At 43.8% G+C, this 20588-nt stretch overlaps 1 protein-coding gene across 2 annotated transcripts in view; it reads left to right on the top strand.

Annotated features, from left to right (window-relative positions):
* The first annotated feature begins 228 nt into the window (after positions 1–228).
* Positions 229–20588, top strand: part of CCBE1 (collagen and calcium binding EGF domains 1) — a 184866-nt gene continuing 164506 nt past the window's right edge. The window contains exons 1-2 of one of the 2 annotated variants that reach the window (XM_073343658.2): positions 229–713; positions 860–940. In XM_073343658.2, coding sequence (XP_073199759.1) covers positions 586–713; positions 860–940 — 209 coding nt within the window. In that variant the 5' untranslated portion in view covers positions 229–585. The remainder of the gene's footprint in view (positions 714–859; positions 941–20588) is intronic. The other variant, XM_073343659.2, reaches the window with a different exon arrangement.

Raw genomic sequence — 20588 nt, 5'->3', positions numbered from 1 at the left:
CCCCCCGGCAATATCCGGCTACCCCAGCGTCTGTCTGTCGTCAACCCCCCAGCTACCCCTGTCTGCCCCCCCGGCAACATCTGGCAACCCCAGCGTCTGCCTGGTTCTCAACCCCCCCCCTCCCGTTACCCCTGTCTGCCCCCCCCCGGCAATATCCGGCTACCCCAGCGTCTGTCTGTCGTCAACCCCCCAGCTACCCCTGTCTGCCCCCCCTGCAACATCTGGCTACCCCAGCGTCTGTCTCATCGCCAGCCCTCCCCCCCCAGCTGCCCCTGCCGCCTCTGCAACATCTAGATACCTCGAGCCTTTGCCTCGTCCCCTAGCTGCCCCTGCCTGCCCCCTCTGCAACATCTGGCTACCACTATCCTCAGTGCCTGTGCCTCTGGCGAGGACTCCCCAGCCCCCGGGTACCGCTGCCTGTCCCCGGTGGAACATCTGGCTGCCGCGGCCGCTCCTCTCCACGTCCCCCCGCTACCATCTGGCCGCCGCAGGGGGCCGCTCTCCTCCTCGGCAGGCGGGGTAGGCAGGGGCTGCGGCGCTGCTCTCCGAGGAGGCCGAGGGAGCTGCGGAAGCAGAGGCCGCCCGATGGTGCTGCAGAGCGGCCCGGGAGAGGCAGGGCGGCGGCGGCTGCCCCGGAGCCTGGCTGCCCTGCTCCTGCTCCTGGCGCTGGGGCACACCTGGACCTACCGGGAGGAGCCCGAGGAGCGCGACAGGTGGGTCCCCCGCTTCGTCCCCCGCCCGCGCCGCCGAGAGCCCCGGGCTGCACCTGGCAGCCCCAGCCCGGGGCGCCCCCGCGCCGCTGCCCGGCCCCGCTCGGGCTCTGGCTAAAGCCGCCTCTTCTCTCCGGCTTCCCCCGCAGGGAGGTTTGTTCCGAGAACAAGATCGCCACCAGCCGGTACCCGTGCCTGAAACCCAGCGGCGAGCTGGCCACCTGCTTCAGGTGAGCGGGGCGGGGCCGCGGGCGGGCGGGTGTGTGTGTGTGTGTGTGTGTGTGTTACCGGCACGTGGGACTGCCGTCTCCTTGTGTGTGTGTGTTACCTGGACTGCCACCCCCTCCTCCTCCTCCTCTGTGTGTGTGTGTGTGTGTGTGTGTGTTACCGGCACGTGGGACCGCCACCCCCTCCTCCTCCTCTGTGTGTGTGTGTGTGTGTGTGTTACCGGCACGTGGGACCGCCACCCCCTCCTCCTCCTCTGTGTGTGTGTGTGTGTGTGTGTTACCGGCACGTGGGACCGCCACCCCCTCCTCCTCCTCTGTGTGTGTGTGTGTGTTACCGGCACGTGGGACCGCCACCCCCTCCTCCTCTGTGTGTGTGTGTGTGTGTGTGTGTGTTACCGGCACGTGGGACTGCCGTCTCCTTGTGTGTGTGTGTTACCTGGACTGCCACCCCCTCCTCCTCCTCCTCCGTGTGTGTGTTACCAGCACGGGCGTGTGTGTGTGTGTGTGTTACTGGCACGTGGGACCGCCGTCTCCTTGTGTGTGTGTGTGCCTGCGTGCGTTCTCCTTCTCTGGGTGCGTGTTACTAGCACGTGGGACTGCCGCCTCGGGGTGTGGGTGTGTTGCGGGGACTGCTGCCTTCTCCTCTGTATGCTGTTACCAGCACCTGGGACTGCTCACACACTCAGATATCACACAGAATCTCAGGGCTGAAGGGACCTCAGGAGGTCATCTAGTCCAACCCCCTGCTCAAGGCAGGAGCGATCCCCAATTTTTGCCCCAGATCCCTAAATGGCCCCCTCAAGGATTGAACTCACAACCCTGGGTTTAGCAGGCCAATGCTCAAACCACTGAGCTCTCCCTCCTGTGTGCGTGTGTGTTTGTTACGGGGACTTCCCTCTTCTCTGTGTGTGTGTGTGTGTTACCAGCATGTGGGACTGCCACCTCCTGAGTGTGTGCCACCGGTGCCTTGTGCGGTATGGTCACTGTGTTGTGAGAGTGTGCGTACTTGCTACCAGAATAGGACTGCCTCCTGTGTTTGTGGGGAGGTGCATTGTGTTGTGACAGCTGGTGTGTGCTTGTCGGTATGAGAATGTATGACCGTCTCCTTGTGTGTGTGACACTTGTGTGTTGTGTTGTGTGGCTGTGAGAGTGTGTGCTTGTTACACAGTGTGACTGCTGCCTCTGGCAGGCGTGTATGACTCTTGTGTGGCAGGGGATTGTGTAGTGATAGTGTGTGCTTGTCTTTGTGTGTTGTGATTGATGGTGTATTATGGCAGTTGTGTGATTGTTGTATTGTGGTGAGTGTCGTCATCAAACACACAGCCTCCTGAAGGCTGTTGTGCCAGGCAGAGTGGTCACAGTTGCTGGTGTGGCACCAGACATTGTGTAGTGAAGTTCCCAGACCTGGCTCAATCCTATGAGTGGGTGTCTGTCTGTATGAGAATGCCTGACGGTCTCTTTGTGTGTGTGTTATGATGGATGGGGTGTTATGGCACTAGTGTGACTGTTGTGATCAGCGAGTGTGTGGTGACAGTGAGAGTGTGTATTTTGTGTGTGTAAGTGTGTGTATTTGGAGTTTGTAGGCTATGGGACGCTGATAGTAGTACACACGTAAACATTCATGACAGTCCTATCGAGAAGATGAATAGCTGGTTTAATGGTTGCATGTTGTTTATAAAAGTTGTATCTAAAGTCAGCCAGAAAGAAATGTTTAACATTTGACTGGCTTGGTCATTTTCCCTTGCAAAGTCTTTCAGCAGCTGTATCTGCTTAGCGCTTAGACTCAGGGAAGTTGCTCTGTGGAGTGAATGGGATGCAATGTATCCAGCACGTGCTCTGGTGAGGTTGAGTTAGGGACTGTAACAGGTAACCCCTGCTGTACTAGTAACATTTGCTAAATTATAGCAGCTCTCCATCCACAGAAAGGTACAGCCTGAGGAGTAGCAGTATAGGCTTCCAAATACATTGCTCTGGTAGCATTTGTCTAAATCTTACTCTTGAGTGAACAACCAACAGGGGTAAGGGGATAATTCAATCCCTGGGCCCATTTCACCATTGACCTCTGTGCTGTGACTACCAACAAAGGTACCAATAGTGACAAATATATTTAGATAGATACTTGTCTATTATGAACCCACTGAAAACACCATCATATAATTATGGCTTTCGATCATTGCTGGTTTTCATCTGTGCCAGGCTATAGCATATGTCTTAGAAGTGAATGGTTTCATATTCCACAGGGGTGCAATTCAAGGGAATGATATTGATGTATGAAACCCTGCATGATTTGCATAACTGACACTTCCTCTTGCCATGCACTAATGAGGGCTGCATTTAAAATCAGCCAACATGCCCTAGCTAGCAGCCCCTAGATTTGAATGTTTGGGGTGTGCAGGCCAGATGTTCTTAGTGGAGTGGTTTTGGACTGTCATACTCACTTTTCCTGTTGATCTGAAAGAGCCTGAGTTTAACCTTTGGGGTATGGTTCATAAATCCATCTATTTACTTAGGCCTTTGCCTGAGATAAGTTGATGGGAAGGATGTTATGTTTTAAGAATGGCCTTCCTGCAGTTATTGATCAGAGATACTGTCTCTGAGTTTCCACTTTATATTATATGTTTGTAAATTTGAGGAATGTCCTCTTTATATACGGTTGTTTGCAAGAAATTAACAAAACTAGAATTGTTTCTAACTGCTGTAAATGTACCCAGAGACTTTGTCAAAGACATAAACTGCAAGCAAACAAATATCTAATTACCAATGTCCTCTGAGTAATCTAGTCTCTCTCAGACAAGATGTTTAGCCTCTGAGAGGCACTTCCCTCTACAGAGCCACTTCCAGAGGTAACTGCATTGGGGTGTGTGTGCGAGAAGTGATCTGTCTGCTATTACATATAGGGAGCATGCGATACGGTGAAAGCACTTTAGTGCTAGTGAAAGGCATTAAAGAAGTCCCTAAATGATAGAAAACAAAGGGGAGTTTTTAAAAACCTCTTTTGGTGACAGATTGTTTTTCTTTTCACAATGCCTTTTATTTAGTATAGGTATAGGTGGTTTGAAATGTAGCTTTGCAGTGCACACAGGTCCTGCCTCTCCTCTGACTGTAAACGGGGAATTGTCACTAGTGGATGTGTTTCCAGTTGGATCCCTCAGGGAATGGTTTTGGCCTTATGCTATTTAACATTTTTATCAGCGACCTGGAAGAAAACATAAGACCAACACTGATAAAGTTTGCAGATGCCACAAAAATTGGGGGACCACTGGCAACCCCCTTATCGGCTCAGCCCTGCACTCCACCAGTGCCTCCCACCCGCTGGCTGGGCCCATGGATCAGCCCCTCTTCCAATCAGCTGTTTCATGGAGTGCAGAAGGCTCTGGGTGGGAGGGGGGAGGAGCGAGGACACAGCACGCTATGGGGTGGGGGCAGAACTGGGCAGGAAGGGCTGGGGATGGGGTGGGAAGAGGCAGGGTGGGGGCAGGGTCTTGGGGGAAGGAGCGGAGTGGGGGCAGAAGCCAGGGATGGAGTACCCCCTGGCACTTTGGAAAGTCAGTGCCTGTGGCAAGCAAACAATGTGTGTTTGAATATGGGTAAATTTAAACATGTACATCTAGGAACAAAGAATGTAGGTCATATTTATAGGATGGGGGAGTCTATGCTGGGAAGCAGTGACTGAAAAAGATTTGGGGGTTGTGGTGGATAATCAACTGATCATAAGTTCCCCGTGTGAAGCTGTGGACAGAAGAGCCTATAGATCCTGGGATTCATAAACAAGGGGATCTTGAGTAGGAGCAAAGAGGTTATTTTATCAGTATCTCTCTGATACTGGTGTGATCACTGCTGGAATACTGTGCCCAGTTCTGGTGCTCACAGTTCAAGAAGGATGTTAATTTGGAGAGGGTTCAGAGAAGAGCAAGGAGAATGACTACAGGATTAGAAAACATGCCTTATAATGATGGATTCAAAGACCTCAGTCTAGTTAGCTTAATAAACAGAAGATTAAGGGATGACTTGATTATAGTTGATAAATATATACACAGGGAACAAATATTTAATAATGGGCTCTTCAGTTTAGCAGAGGAAGGTTTAACATGATCCAGTGGTTGGAGGCTGAAGCTAAACAAATGCAGACTGGAAATAAAGCGTACATGTTTAACGGTGAGAGTAATTAACCATTGGAACAATTTAGCAAGGGCTGTGGTGGATGCTCCATCACTGACCCTTTTCAAATCAAGATTGGATGTTTTCCTAAAAGATTTGCTCTAGGAATTATTTTGGGGAAGTTCTCCAGCCTGTGTTATGCAGAAGGTCAGACTAGATGATCACAGTGGTCCCTTCCAGCCTTGGAATAGATGAATCTCTGAGGTACGGCTGGGGTTACAGAATATGCCAGTGTAGACGACCAGCCAAGTCACAGCACAGTCACAGCACAGTCGCTGCTGCCCCCAGAGAGCGCCAGTGTATCATCACACACTCTAGAAAGGGTTGGATGGTGCTATGACTCACTTCTTTTTTTCTCCACTGGTCCCTGCCCCAACCCGCAGCTGAATCTCCTGTCTTCCTTTCCCCCATCCCCATGGCTTTACTTTTTAAAGGTACAATAGAGCCCATCATTGCATACAGTTCCTTAACCCACAGTACCACAAAACGTTTCACAGAGAGATGGTAATAAGCAGTGGAGAAAAGGAAGGCTGCCGAGTGGGATTTAAAGTGTCAGTGGTTCAGAGACAGAGTTTTCAGATAGATGAGGCAGCTTCATTGAGAGAGCAACCCCGACTGGAGAGTTTAAAGACTGAAGGTGCAGAATGAGCAGTGTGAGGTCCAGGTACTGAGGTGTGTTTGGCCTCCCTGAAGATAGAATCATAGAAGATAAGGTTGGGAGAGACCTCAGGAGGTCATCTAGTCCAACCTCCCACTCAAAGAAGGACCAAATCCCTACGGATGGAGATTCCACCACCTCCCTAGGTAACCCATTCCAGTGCTTTACCACCCTCCTAGTGAAATAGTGTTTCCTAATATCCAACCTAGACCACCCACACTGCAACTTGAGACCATTGCTCCTTGTTCTGTCATCTGCCACCATTGAGAACAGCCGAGCTCCATCCTCTTTAGAATCCCCCCTTCAGGTAGTTGAAGGCTGCTATCAAATTCCCCCTCAGTCTTCTCTTCTGCAGACTAAATAAGCCCAGTTCCCTCAGCCTCTCCTCATACGTCATGTGCCCCGGGCCCCTCATCATTTTCGTTGCCCTGCACTGGACTCTCTCCAATTTTTCCACATCCTTTCTGCAGTAGGGGGTCCAAAACTGGACACAACACTCCAGATGTGGCCTCACCAGTGCCAAATAGAGGGGAATAATCACTTTCCTCGATCTGCTGGCAGTGCTCCTACTAATACAGCCCAATATGCCATTAGCCTTCTTGGCAACAAGGGCACACTGCTGACTCATATCCAGCTTCTCATCCACTGCAATCCCCAGGTCCTTTACTGCAGAACTGCCGCTTAGCAGACTGTAGCGGTGCATGGGATTCTTCCGACCTAAGTGCAGGACTCCACACAGGTCCTAGTTGAACCTCATCAGATTTCTTTTGGCCCAGCCCTCCAATTTGTCTAGGAATCCTCTAATTTGTAAAATTCTCCCACACTCGAGGGGTCCCAAATGCAGCAGTAGCAATGTCGTTCTGCTCTGTGTGCAGTGGGGCAAGACTTTGCCTGGGTACCAATGGCGTCACAGCCCATGTCTGTAATAGTTGTACTGCCTACCCCACGCTTTAAAAAATCACAATGAATCAGGCAGAAAAAGTAATGAGATTGCCTTTAAAATCAGGAGATTTCTTTTTAAAAGTAACTTTTGGGTTCTTTTTGCTTGCCTTCCGGTTTCTGGGTCTTTAGGGCTCACTTGGGTCATGTTTTTGAGCTTTTGTCCACTACATGGGCATTTTCGCTGTTTTCTGTAAGGAAATGCCATTTTGAAAAAAATGAAATTTTTCAGAGCATTGCACAGATTTTTGACAACATTTTTGTTTTGAAACAAAATTGAAAAAATCCATTTAAAAATGTCTGGTTTGACATTTTTGGAATGAAAAGTTTTGATTTTTTTAATTTGAAATGTATTTGATATTAAATTAAAACAATAGAAAAGGTTGAAATTGAAATGAAACCTTTTTAATTCGTCAAAACAAAATGAATTTATTTTCAGAATTTTATTTTGTGGAAAACTGAAATTTTTCACATTTCATCCTGATGTGGGAAGAATTTTGTTTTTCAAACTTTCACGATTTTTCATAGGATGTAAAAAGCTCTAGCGAGGATGTCCTTTTATTTCATTATTTTTAATTAATGCTGTGATTCCCATGTAATCACTTGTCTCCAGGAGCTGGGGCTCTAAGTAAATTACCTAATATTGTTAGGGTTTGCAACACTGTAGCAGTGGAAGCAGTGTTGAGTCATCTCTTGCCAACCTTCAGGATTGTGAGGGGAAGAAGAGCCCCGCAACAGAACCTCTCTCAGGTCTCCCACTTACCCCCATTCTGGTGTAGCATTTGGCCCTAGGCAATGAGAATAAGTCTGAATAGTTGATTAGCTTCCCCATTTCTGGGCTCTGCTTTTCTGTTTAGAGAACATCCGTCCTGTGCTGCATGACCACACTAATCCTACCTTGCGGAGGAGGCTGTCATCCCTATCAGACTTTACCGCTGATCAGCCGTAGCAAGTGTTACTAGTGTGGTGCATGCTTTGACCCCAGCCTGAGATGGAGAAGCAAGAGGCGTCACTATGGTAGCAGCTTATGCTACCTCCCAATCTGTGAGGCTACCCCCAGAAGAATTTAAAATATATGAATATTCTCCAGTTAATGCTAATGTGTTTCCTTCGCAGTGCACTGGCAGGTTACACCTACTAATAGTGAGCAAGCCAATGGAGGCTTGAGGTAGGGTGTGGCTTGATTGTGAGTTTATGAATAAAGATGAGCCAAAAGCAGGGCCAAGCCAAAGAGACTATTTTGATATTATTCACTTGTGATCATAGTGACCTTGTACATGACTAGATGTATTTTTTTTCTAGCATGTGCAGAGTTTGGCCCTTTGGCTTAGTTTGGTTTGTATTTATTTTTAGATGGTGCTTTTATTTATTTCCACAAGAGAACAGAGAAACAGATTTGAATAGCAGTTGGTGCTTCAGCCTGGCCAGTATTTTTAAGCCTTACTTTTTTTTTTTTTAACAATAAATAAAGTTGCATGTACCAATAATAAGCTTTTGTATCCATACACAGTAAGTTCTGGTCATTGCGAAGCATACAATAGGGTACAGGGCTTGATCTTGCATTTCTCGGGCAGCCAGAGCTCCACCTGAAATCAATGAGAATCTGAGCAGCACAAGGAAGGTAAAATTGAGCCCTTAATTATTATAATGTCTCCACCCTCTCAGATACTTGCATATGGCATATTTAGTCTGCTTAACCCCTTTAAACAGACCCTAATAATTTTATTGGTATGCCAAATTAGAACGGTATTAGCAAAATTCCTTTACTTCTCCAGGGTACCTGTGTATTACTTGGCTTGTATTTGATAAGTCATTCATTTTGTACATCTTGGTTTAGCCCTAGCAGTAGACTTGACAACCCAGTAAGCTTTTTTCACTGCTTATAGGTATTTTTGTGGATAGTTTGCTTTACTCATTTTCATGTCATACAGTGGTGTCCTATATTATTCTTGCACTCAGCAGTGATCTGGTACGTGATTGAATGGAGGTTTCCACTCTGACCTGTGGTGACCAACTGTATGTTCCTCTATGAAACAATGTTAAATAGGACACACTGCACCCACTTTATCATAAAATAGAATAGCTCTGTTCCCATGAGAATATGGCAGTGGTTAGGATTATAGTTCTGTAAATATGGTTATTTCCAAATTAAGGAGGCTTAGCCTGTAATTTAATGTAATGCCACAACCATACCAGAGAATATTGGAGGGCAATTTAGGAAACTTATGAATACTTGTTGGAGTTGTCCTCCTTTTTTGAAAACTAACAAAACCTAACCTCACAATCAAGTAAGTCCCCCATAGTATTTTCAGGTGAGAGAAAATTATATTATGTTTAAATTCTATGATACAATGGAGATTGGTTTATAATAGGTATGATCTTCCAGAATGATAATCTAGAGCAGTGGTTCTCAAACTTTAGCAACCCGAGGACCCCCATTTTGATTTAAGATATTTTGCAGACCCCCAAGCTCCCTGCTCAGCCCCAGGTCCTGCCCCCACTCCATCCCTTCCCCCAAGACCCTACCCCTACCCCTCCCCTCCTCTTCCTCACCTCTTTCTGTACCCTCCCCTGAGTATGCCCCATCTCTGCTCCTCCCTCCCCGTGCTTCCTGCACGCTGCTGAACAGCTGTTCCCCAGTGTGCAGGAGGCACTGGGAGGGAGGGGGAGGTGTTGGTCAGCGGGGCCTGTGGAGTACCCTCGTGGACCCCGTTTGAGAAACACTGATCTAGAGGTTTAGTAGAGATATTTTCTAATAAAAAAATGTTTAACAAACATTACAGTTATGCAGAAATTTAAACTATAGGAATAAAAGAACAGTCCAGGGCAAAATACACTTTAGCAACAGATGGGAAAATGAGAGAATGTTTCTGTCCCAAAGTAATGGAAACCACCAGATACAGTAGATACTTACTTTGCGTCCAACCCTGTGTGCTTGAGCATCTGCTAAAGGGTGCTGAGTGCCCTCCAGTTTCTGTACTTTAATGGGAGAGGAGGGTATTAGGTATCTCAGAGGACTGGGACTTCTATATCGCTATAGCAAATTTTAGTTCAAACTGCTCACTAAACTTGCATGGCTGACATTTACAAAGCATCCGTGTTAAAACACTCTGTGTTCTTCCTTACTAATCTGTGCTGATATTGGTGCACATGCACCCATGCAATAAAGAGATTGCCCACCTCTGAGAGAGATGGACTAAGTTTTTGGCCTGAGGGCCACATCTGGGTATAGAAATTGTATAGTGGGCCATGAATGCTCACGAAATTAACAATGCAGAGATATTCAAATAAACTTTATTTAATAAAGATACATTTTAGTGGAAATAAACATTAAACCTTACTTACAATTATAAATATACTATTATAACAAAGTATTACAATGATTAAACCAAACTTACCCCCTTTTCACGCCCTGTTTGATTAATGTGAACAATGCAGCTGTCACTCCCTGGCCAACTATCCTTTGTTTTATCCTCAACAATGGAAAATTAACACTACTAAAACAGCAGTCTCCTAAGCCAGCAAGTAGCGGCACAAGGGCTTGCACGTTCCAGGCTCTGATGGTGCATTTGGGTTGTGCAGCCGCAGTAAGTGTGCCCTCACACAGGTCCCACCTGAACACGTCAGAGCGTCGGGTAGGCAGCGCAGGGCAAACTGCTGACCCGACGCCACTCCCGGGGGGCCAGATTAAAAGGTCTGAGGGGCCGGATGTGGTCCGTGGGCTGTAGTTTGCCCACCCTGATCTATCTACTACTTGGAATAAGGACTGGGAGTTTGAATTCCTGGATTCTCTGTGTTTGACCAGTCCTCCCCCTCTTGCAGTCAATGAGAATTTTGCCATTGACTCAGATGGGACCAGAATCACTCACGCCTGAAACTACTGTTAGTCCTCCTGGTTTACCCGTCTGTAAAATGTGCACAATGTACCGGCTTCATGGGATGTAATGAATGAGGCCTACCTAATTACAGTTTGTAAAATGCTTTGCGGTCCTTGGGAGGAAAGTGCTCTAGACATGCTAATCACTATCATGGATAAGTTGTCTCCTGAGAGGTTGGTACAATTGAGTGAAGCATGATGCTGGGTTAAAGTAGGTGCTAAATAATAATTCTAGTCTTGTTCAAAATATGGGTAATATATATGAAGAGAGTGATGATTTCAAAAGTTATCAGTCTCTTAAGTACTAACAATATCCATCAGATTAGCCAGTATTTCCCTACAATAAATCCATGCAGGCTTTTGAAACAGGATATAATAATTGTACAACTATGGAATATTGTCCGTTTTCTTATCTCATAATTGTTTGGCAGCTAAAAATATCTAACTGTAATCAGTATAGTATTGCAGGTGTTGAATTCTGCCATGAAAAGGATACTCTAAACTTTATAACAAAAAGATAATTCAAATATAAGGCAGAAATAAATGTATGCCTATAAGCTAGCTAATTGTGATGCTAACTGAAGATCACATTTTAAAAAAAAGACTTCTTTTTATTCTATTGAATGCTGTTGTTGCTAGCAAAGTCCAATTTTTATAGACTGTGTCATTTTACACATTCTTAAAGGATAAAAGTTATTGCAAGTAAGTTAGAACTGAACTGCTCCACAAAGGGCAGTACTTCCACTGATGTGTCCCCTGGGACCACGTTCAGTTCTTAGTTCCCAGAGTCCCCGAAAAGCATGTTGCATTGCTTCCCAGTTAATTTGACTACATAGATTTTTTGAAGTTCTCAGCCAGAGAAAGCCAAGGTGATATTTTATCTCAAGACTCTTTTTTGCTTTCCAGACACCTTTTCCATTGCCTTTCTAATCCAAAACTCTGCTGTCATCACGTTCAGTGGAATCAACATAACCCTGATTCTCATTGCAATATAAGATTGTAAATGATATTTATCCAATTAGGGCAAAAGAACACATAAGCCCCAGTTATCTTGGAGCTATGTTGGAAGTTTGCTAAGAATTCAAGAGGATGAGATGTTCTTGGTTATATTTTACTTGTGCTTTGTTTTTGTTTTAGAAAAGTAAACAGCCACAACATCTGTAACAACGCTTTTGCCAAGGTTGTTTGTTTCCATAAACTAATATATTTCATTTCACATACTTTAAAGTGCAATGAGCTGCTAGCTCTTTGGGACAGTGCTGGTATCTCTGTGCCCAGCATATTGTGGCTGTGACTAGAAATGAATAATGAATCTTATTTAGTCATCATTTTGAAAATGGGAATTTCAGAATTAGATATGTCAATGCATCTGTCAGGCATAAAAGTTCTACTATATATATATATAGCGCCTTAGGCCTCTAGGCACCATAACAAAAACGTGGGACCATATCCTGAGATGTGCTGAGTCCCACTGACTTGGATGGGAGTTGCAGGTGCTCAGCATCTTTAGGATTTGGCCCATTTTCTTGCTATTTTCAGAATCTGACTTTTAGTAATTCCGATTAAAATCAGTAGCACAATGCGCTTTCTCAAGCAGTAATAAGTATAACTGTGGTCACGCTGAGTACAGAAGTGCTTCTAATAGCTACCTGTCTGTCTGCTGTCTTTGCTTTTTAATTGTTCTTACTCTAGCTTGACATCCTTGGGCAGAACTTAGTGCTTGTGAATAGGGATAGTTTATAGGAAAATGTAGCATTGTTATTTTTTCACAAAACAGGTAAACCATGGCAGTGGAATAAACTTCCCCATGCCACCTAATCATTTATCCTCACTACTACTTTGAAGTAGCACCCCTAGTAACAAAGGTTTTGTGCCCATTCAGTCCTTGGCTTGACATCTTTGCTGAGACTACCAAGGGAACTGATTGTTGTCAACTCTTGTGGTGAAGTATGATGTGGACCTCTGTTAATAGGAACAAAACCAACAGCATGCACACATCTTATGTAGGTACCTGAATTGCTGGTAGTTGGTCATGATGACTTTCCACCATTACTGATTGGAGACACATTTGAGCTAGTGACAGAGATCTTGTACAACTTAAGAGTTTAAACTGCTTTAACTAGACTGGTATAGTTAAAGTGGTACAACCCTCCCTTAGTGGGGATGCAGTTATACCAGTATAAAGGTGCTTCTACTGGTTCAGGAAAGGGAATGAGCTATGCTAGAATAAGACACCTTTACACAGGCATAACTGTGCCCACATTAGTGGTTGAACTGATATAAATGTGTCAGTAAAAGAATTACACCCCTACCCAACATCCTTTATATGCTCGTACAAAAACTGTGTGTAGACCAGGCCTAAAATTACCATTGACAACTACCAATCCAGTCTTCCAGTATTTTATTTCTTTTTTTAATTAAAAATGTGTCCCATACCAAGGTCACAGGCTCCTTTTTATAAAGCACAGTAGAATCGCTATGCTGTCACCATGTAGTTTAACTGGGAATGTTTATGAAAATCAGTGTTTGCACTCTTAGAATACTACAGTATGTGTACCAAACACATTTGACATTTATATATGATCTCTTGCAAGTCTTCACGGAGGCTAATATAGGTTTGGATGATATACTTGCTGCTTACAAGATGCAATACCAAGGGTTAGGATATAGCTGTGTGCCTTAGCTAATATATCCCCCCACCCTTTACCATAGCATCCGAGAAACACAGTCTTTAATGTACATATCCTCACAACACTCCTGAGAGGATAGGAAGTACTGTTATCCCTATCTTTTATAGATGGGAGACTGTGGCATAGAGAGGCTAAGTGACTTGCCCAAGGTCACATAGGAAGTTTATGATTGAGCAGGGACTTGGACTTAGGTCTTCTGAGTCCTAGGCTAGTGCCCTAAATACTGGACGATCCTTCCTCTCAATGGTAATCAAAGATGGATGCAGATGATAGCTTCTATAATGCTCCAAAAGTGATTTTCTGCACAAAAACCAGAACCTCCCCAAATCCTCTCTGAAGCACTTAGCTATTGTGGTTGTTGGCAATATACAAAACCTTAAGACATTGAGAAAAGCACTTTCACACGTGGTAACACTTATACATATTTTCCAAATTTGTTACACAGAAAAAGAGGCAAATTTTTTTCAGGAACTGTTGGTAGAAGATCATCTTATGGATCTGAGGTTGCCTGCCTGGCAAACCCATTAAGACCACAAATGGTGTCAAAACGTGCAGTCTGCTGCAGAAGAGCAGAGGATTAATACACCCTCTGTGAAGTCTAGTCCATGTTGGATGACAGCCCTCTGGGCTAAGCTCAGTTGGAATGCTACACAGACATCTAAATTATGCAATACAAAATGCAAGTTCTCTCATTTTCCTAAGGGAGTGTGTCAGGAGGAGTCTTGCAAAGGGCTTTTTTCTCTTGGCGCAATGGATGTATCTGCTGCTCCATAGTGTGCCAGTGACATGCTCACCAGCTATTGCTGGGGGAAAATTATCACTCCTCTTAGGAACAAGAGTGTAACCAGTTCTGTGCAACTCTACAAATCACCTCCCAGCTCAGCACCATGTACTCCATGAGCTTTCTGAATGCAGCCCTCTGCCGCCAAGCTTTCACTTTGCTAATGCTTGTTTATCCTTTATTAATAACCTCCCGTCTACCCCAAAATGTGAATGCATCATAATGTTTTGCAGTATGGAGGCTAAGGGCGGGTTTTTCAAAGGAGCCTCTGGAAATGAGGTGCTTAATTCTCATTGAAATTCCCAACCTGAAACTGTTATTACCCTTAGTAATGATGTTTTATCAAGACAACTGAAGAGAGAAGCCTCAAAGTCCCATAAATACATGTTTTTAATAGCGCTTGAGTAACAGCAAAAATCAATGCCTATGTGGGTTTACTTGTATAAAAGCAACTATTTATACTTTCCCCGCAATATACTCAGTTCACTGTGAAATGGACCAATATAATTATGATCTTCCTGTGAACTGGTGTAATTATTGTGAATAATGTATTGAGGCAGGAGTTACTACAAAGGATAATGTCTGGCAAATAGCTGTTTGTGTATATGGAAGGTTCTTGATGGTCACATCAAAGGAGTTCTCAGAATTTTAAAATTGGCAAGCCACGAACTATCTGATAAGTGCCCTCCTTGGTGGTTTGATCAGTAATGAAACCCAGGTGCACTGCGCCATGGTTTTGATCTACAGACTATAGGGTTAAATATGAACTGACTTTTGGGGCATGTCGTCTAGCACAAAGACTCCAGACCAACAAAATAGTAGCCTAAGGGCCCACTGTGGTTGATACAAAATATGTAGTAAATATAGGCCACCAGCAGGAATATGACTTTTAAGATTATACTGGGTATCATATATGTTCCCGAGGGTCAGACTATTTTGTCTTTAAAAAAATCTGATCACATCCCTTGTTTTAAATAAAATAGGGAGGCAGTGTGATCTAGTTTTTATTAATTATTATTTGCATTATTGTAGCATATAGGGAGTGTAACTGAGATCGGGGCCCCATTGTGCTGGATAGACAATCCCTGGTCTGAAGAGCTTATAGTCTAAATACACAAGACAGATAAAGGACGGAGGAAAGAGTAAAGGAAAGGAATAACCAGGAAGAGAAAGAGAAGATGGGAACTAAAATAGGCAGAAAAGGGGATGAGTAGAGACAGGAAATAGGAAAGAGAAATTTCATCTTGTCATTGTTTTCATCTAATTTGTGTGTGTGTGTGTGGTGGGAGAAATCATTTCCTAACTAGCTCCAATTAAAATATTTCCAGATTGCCTCCGTTTTATAAAAAAAATAATCTTTTGTAAGAATAGAACCCTGTACTCCCAACTGTACTTGGAATAAAAAAAAGTCTAGTAAATGCTGCATCTTTCCTTGACATTTCTTCCTTCCTTTCTCTCTCTCCTTTACCAGTTTGAAAAATGTCTCTTTCCTACTGTATATTCTAGGTACATGGGGGTAGTGAGAGCGTATCACAGATAGGCACGTACATTGGCCCACTTACCCTTTGCTCAATCTGGCTTACTTTCTTTCCTCTTCTGTATTTGAAGATTTGCTGGTCCATGATGTTAGAGAACAAAAGGTTAAATGTCACTTGCCTTCCCTCTGCAAACTGGCTCTGCAATCCTTTGATGACCACACACTAGCTAGCTTTGAAGGAAAATATGTTTGTCCTCATTATGATTCCACAAAATCAGGGAGAGCTAATTTTAAAAGAAATATTTAAACAGAAAAGGTGCAATTACCTTATACCAACGTGTCTCCTATTTTTAGTTTTCCATTTAATTTTTTGTAACGCTTCCCCACAAACCATGGGATAGAATCTCAGCTGGTGTGAATCATCAGGGCTCCATTAAAATCCTATCAGAACTCCGGGTGGAGTAGAGGAGAGACAGTCAGCAGACATATGGAGAAGTCAATGGAGCTGTGACAATTTACGCCAGCTGAGGATCTGGCCCATGTGTTCTGATCTTGCAAACACATACTCATTGGTATGGTTCACATGGCCCTGATCCTGCACTGTTAAAGGGAATAGGAGCATAGGCTCAAGCCCCACATGTGTAAATTTGTAGCGCTGTGAGTTTAATACTTTATTTTTGTCTCCTCTACCTCTTCCACAGAGTTCTCATAGATTTTCTCCCTATCTGTGTTTCACTGATAACATTTCAATATTCGTATCATTTCACTTGGAGTTTGTTATAATCACAGTGATTGCATTGCACTCAGTTGGTATTAATGTACATATCAAGATACAAGTAAAAGGTCTGATTCGAGAACCTTTACTTACATTACTTATTCTACTTACTTACATGAATTATTCCAGTGCAGTCAATTGAACTATTAATGTCTGTAAAACGTATTCCTGCTAAGGGCTGCAGGATTGGGCCCACAGCACAAATGAATGGATATTTACAGTGATGGTTGTTAGCCCACCTGTTTTCAAATTTCTGATTATCATTTTTCTTCCTCTACTGCCCAGTTTCTTTACCTGAGTTTTAACTGATTAGTTTTCAAACTATTTATTGGTGTCTGTTATAAACACAATAGTTGCAAACATGGTTCCATTACTGTTCTTTGCTTTCTCTTCTAAATTATTCCAATTATAATCAAACCAGATAAAGAACAGGACCTGCACGATGCTGACTCAGGAGAGTTGTTGGTGTAAAAAACCCCAAGTTTAGTCACAGACAGTAGTCTCAGATCTTAGTTCTGCATTAGGAATCCTTCTCACTAATACAGGCTTATCCCTCTTATCCAGTAAATGTCATTGCTGAGCATATGAACAACTGAAACATTAGTACAGTAAAGAGTTTAGTTACAATGAGGCAACATATTTTCAGTTACATATGAAAGCTAAATGCATACATTTCCATTAATAAGTTTGTACTGGAATTTAAATTAGGTGGCACACATAAAGACCACGCTCATTGGATCGATATTAGCAGCAATTCAATAGTGAACCCACATCAAAAAGGCTTTCCCCCTTCCTTTCAAGTAGGCTGGGAACACTGTTGTATGCAATATTTTAAATAGACAAGAAAGGCAAAGTCCAAAGGAATAATTTGATTTTTTTAAAAAGGATTGTTGTTGGAGAATGAATAGGCTTATTATAAGTTAAATACAAGTTACACCAAAGGGGAAGTTTAAATGTGTGGAGGAGAATATTCATCTCAGGATTGCAAGTGTATAAAGGACAAAAGTCTTTTCTATAGGGAAATTAGTGGTGTGTAGCCTCCAGTGTAAACCAGCAGTGTTCACATTAGCTCTGCAGTCTCATTAACCTCTCGCTGTAGGTGAGGGTTGAAGATCTAATTCTTCTAGGCAGTGGCCAATAACTCAGCTTGCACAGTTCATGCTTGAATATATTTAGGATGACTCTTTAACCAAGAATTGCTGATGAATGCCGACATGTTTTCAGAATACTCAGTAATCTAGAAGTTGTTGCATCTGTTCAGTATCTTTGTTTCACAATTGTTTTATTAAAAAAGAAGCACAGGACCTTAACAAATACATTTTAAATAATTTTCAAAGGTGTAGCATGGAGCCTTAGCATCTCAGCTGAATGTTAACATGTTTATGGTCACATTAGATATATTGTAAATATGATGTCTCGGCTAGTCGGCCAAATGATTTAATCATTAATTACCCAGCTTGCATTGTAAAGTTTATTTGCATAGCTGTAGAAAGGAAAGCAGTGTTGTTTTCGGAAAGTTGCTTTCTGAAACATTGACAACACATTTATTTTAGAGATCGTTGCCCTTGAGAGAGAATAAGTTAAAATGACTTATGCTATAAACAAAAAATAGCTGAAGAGGAAATTACTTTCTCTATAATATATTTCTTAAAAAATAAATAAATGTCATATCGAGCTAAGAAAGGCCATCTATCTCTCTATAGTTGGAGAACTGCATCCATCACTGTACTATTTAAATAACCCTTACTCTTAAAAATAGAGGACAGAGGCAATGGTAAGCTAATCTTGGGCCATGTTTCGCTTGCGATGGCTGTGAACAATCCAAAATGTGATGTCCGAGTGAATGAGATGCAAGTACAGGAGGTAGATCTAGAATGGAGAAATATATACAAGAGTTGTTAGCATAGAGGATGCAAGTAATCACATATGAATGGATGAGGTCACCCAAGGATGAGGCATAGAGGGAGAAGAGGAAAGGGATAAGAATAGAGCCCTGGGAAACTCCCAAAGACAAGGAGCATGGAGAGGGGAAAGAGCCACAAAGACACCCCTGAAAGAGGATCTGGAGAGGTGAAAACAGGTGCGTAAGCCAAAGGAAGGCAGATATCAAGGAAGATGATGCAATCAACAGTATCAAAAGCAGCAGAAAGCTCCAAAAGGAGAAGACGACTTAGCCAGAAAGAGGTCATTGCAGGCTATGGTGAGAGTGGTGTCTGTGGAGTGGGTAGTCTGGAGGCTGGACTTAAGTGTGTCCTGTGGTGAATCTCAAGTAAGGAAGCTAATTCAGCAGCTTGCCCAAAGGATTGGAGGGGAAGAGGAAGAAGAAGAGAGATTGGACGGCAGGTGGAGAGACAGGTGCAGTCAAATATGGTGGGTTTTTTTTAAGGATGAAAGAAACCAGAGCTGAGGGAGAGGCTCATGGGGAGGAAAAATGGGGTGAAAGTGGAGTCACAGGACATTGGTAGGGTTTAGTGGGTCAGGTGGAGGGTTTGAATAGAGAGTAAGTCAGAGACTTGGAGCTCCATGACAAAGAATTGCTAGCGTCACTTGCTTTAGGAAGAGTTTCAGGGAAGGACCCAAAGTTTATAAATTACTTGGAATATCTTTTAAAATTGTAAGGGCCTGATCCTGCAAACAGTTGAGTGCTGTCAATGCCTGTTGCCTTCAGCGGGAGTAGAAGGCAATCAGCACCACACAGGACTGAGTCCTCTGTTAGTTGGAACCTTCTCCATTGAAGTCCGTTCCTACTGGGAATGGGAGCATGATGAGACTTTTTGTCCCCACGCTGGCAGAGTCTACAGTCTTGAACTGTAAATAGCATGGTGCAAACAGATGTTTACTGCATGTGATAGCACTCTCACTGTATACATACACAGTAAGCAACATTTCGGTCAACCGGAAAACTGTGTATAAATTTAGTTAAATGTATAAACATTGTTGTTTTGGTATATAATGTGTTGAGACCTAAATAGGTCAGCTAACTTCCTTCAGAAGAAGGCACACATATTCCTACGTCAGCACAGCTTCTACCCAATTGATTTTGTAGAATATAAACTTGAAAAAAGTATATGAAACCCCACGTTAGCTACACTCTAGTCAGTTTTCATATTTAATCAGAAAATGGGATTTTTTTCCTGTTGGAATTTGAAATTTTTCTATCGGAAAAAAACGGTTCTCCTGTGGGAAAGTTTAAAAAAAACCCAAAAAACATTTTCACACTTTCTGACAATTTTGTGTCAATTACCATGCCCTGAATCAAATACAATAACAGTAAGAAACCGGCAACTGCTGCCCCTGATTCCTGAGCTACTGGATCCCGGGGGGTTGGGAGGGGTTGCCTCAATATTTACTACGTTGGACCCAATGCGAATTAGAGAAAGTGATGAATGGAAAACCGCCTTCCGAATGCAGTATGGTCATTTTGAATACCTGGTGATGCTGTTTGGACTGATCAGCCTTCCGACACTTCATGAACTATGTGTCCTGGGACATACTGTACCAGTATGTAGTGGTTTACCTGGATGATATCCTGGTCTTCTCAAACAACCCTGACAGCACACTGGTCACATTCGAGTGGCCCTGGAGCCTTTACAGCAGCAGACTCTATGATAAGGTTGAGAAGTGCATGTTTGTCCAGATTTCCACAGAATTTCTAGGCTTTATCCTGATCCCCGAGGGATCAAGATGGACCCATGCAAGGTCCAGGCCATCTGTGGCCGGATGCCCCCCATGCCCAACCCCGACAACGCTTGATCTGCAGTGCTTCTTAGGGTTCACCAATTTTTATGAGTTGTTTATTTCACATTTCTTGAAATGAATTGGGCCTCTCACCTCTCTGCTCAAGAGGAATACCCAGTCCGAGTAGTCCCTGAAACCCAGAGTGCGTTCAATCAGCTGAAACTCACCTTTACCACTGTGCCCATAGTGGCCCACCCACATGCCATGAAAGCCTTTCTTATAGAAGCTGATACATCTAGTATGGCAATTGGGGATCGTATTTTCCCAGCCACATGGAACCAAACAAATATTGCACCCACTGGCATATTATTCACAGAAACTTAGCCCTGCCAAACAGAGCTATGAGATCCTGGGTAAGGTGCTCCTAGCCATGAAGGCGGTCTTTGAGGAGTGGAAACATAATTTGGAAGCCTCTCACCATCCAACTGAAGTACACCCTCACCACAAAAACGTGTGCAGGGCAAAGGCACTAAACCAGGGGTTCTCAAACTGGAGGTTGTGACCCCTCAGGGGGTTGCAAATTTATTACTTAGGGGTCACGAGCTGTTAGCCTTGACC

This window comes from Lepidochelys kempii, chromosome 5 (assembly GCF_965140285.1).
Source record: "Lepidochelys kempii isolate rLepKem1 chromosome 5, rLepKem1.hap1, whole genome shotgun sequence".
Classification (NCBI taxonomy): domain Eukaryota; kingdom Metazoa; phylum Chordata; order Testudines; family Cheloniidae; genus Lepidochelys; species Lepidochelys kempii.
The sequence above is the reverse complement of the archived record's forward strand: the minus strand, read 5'-3'. Positions and strand labels throughout refer to the sequence as shown.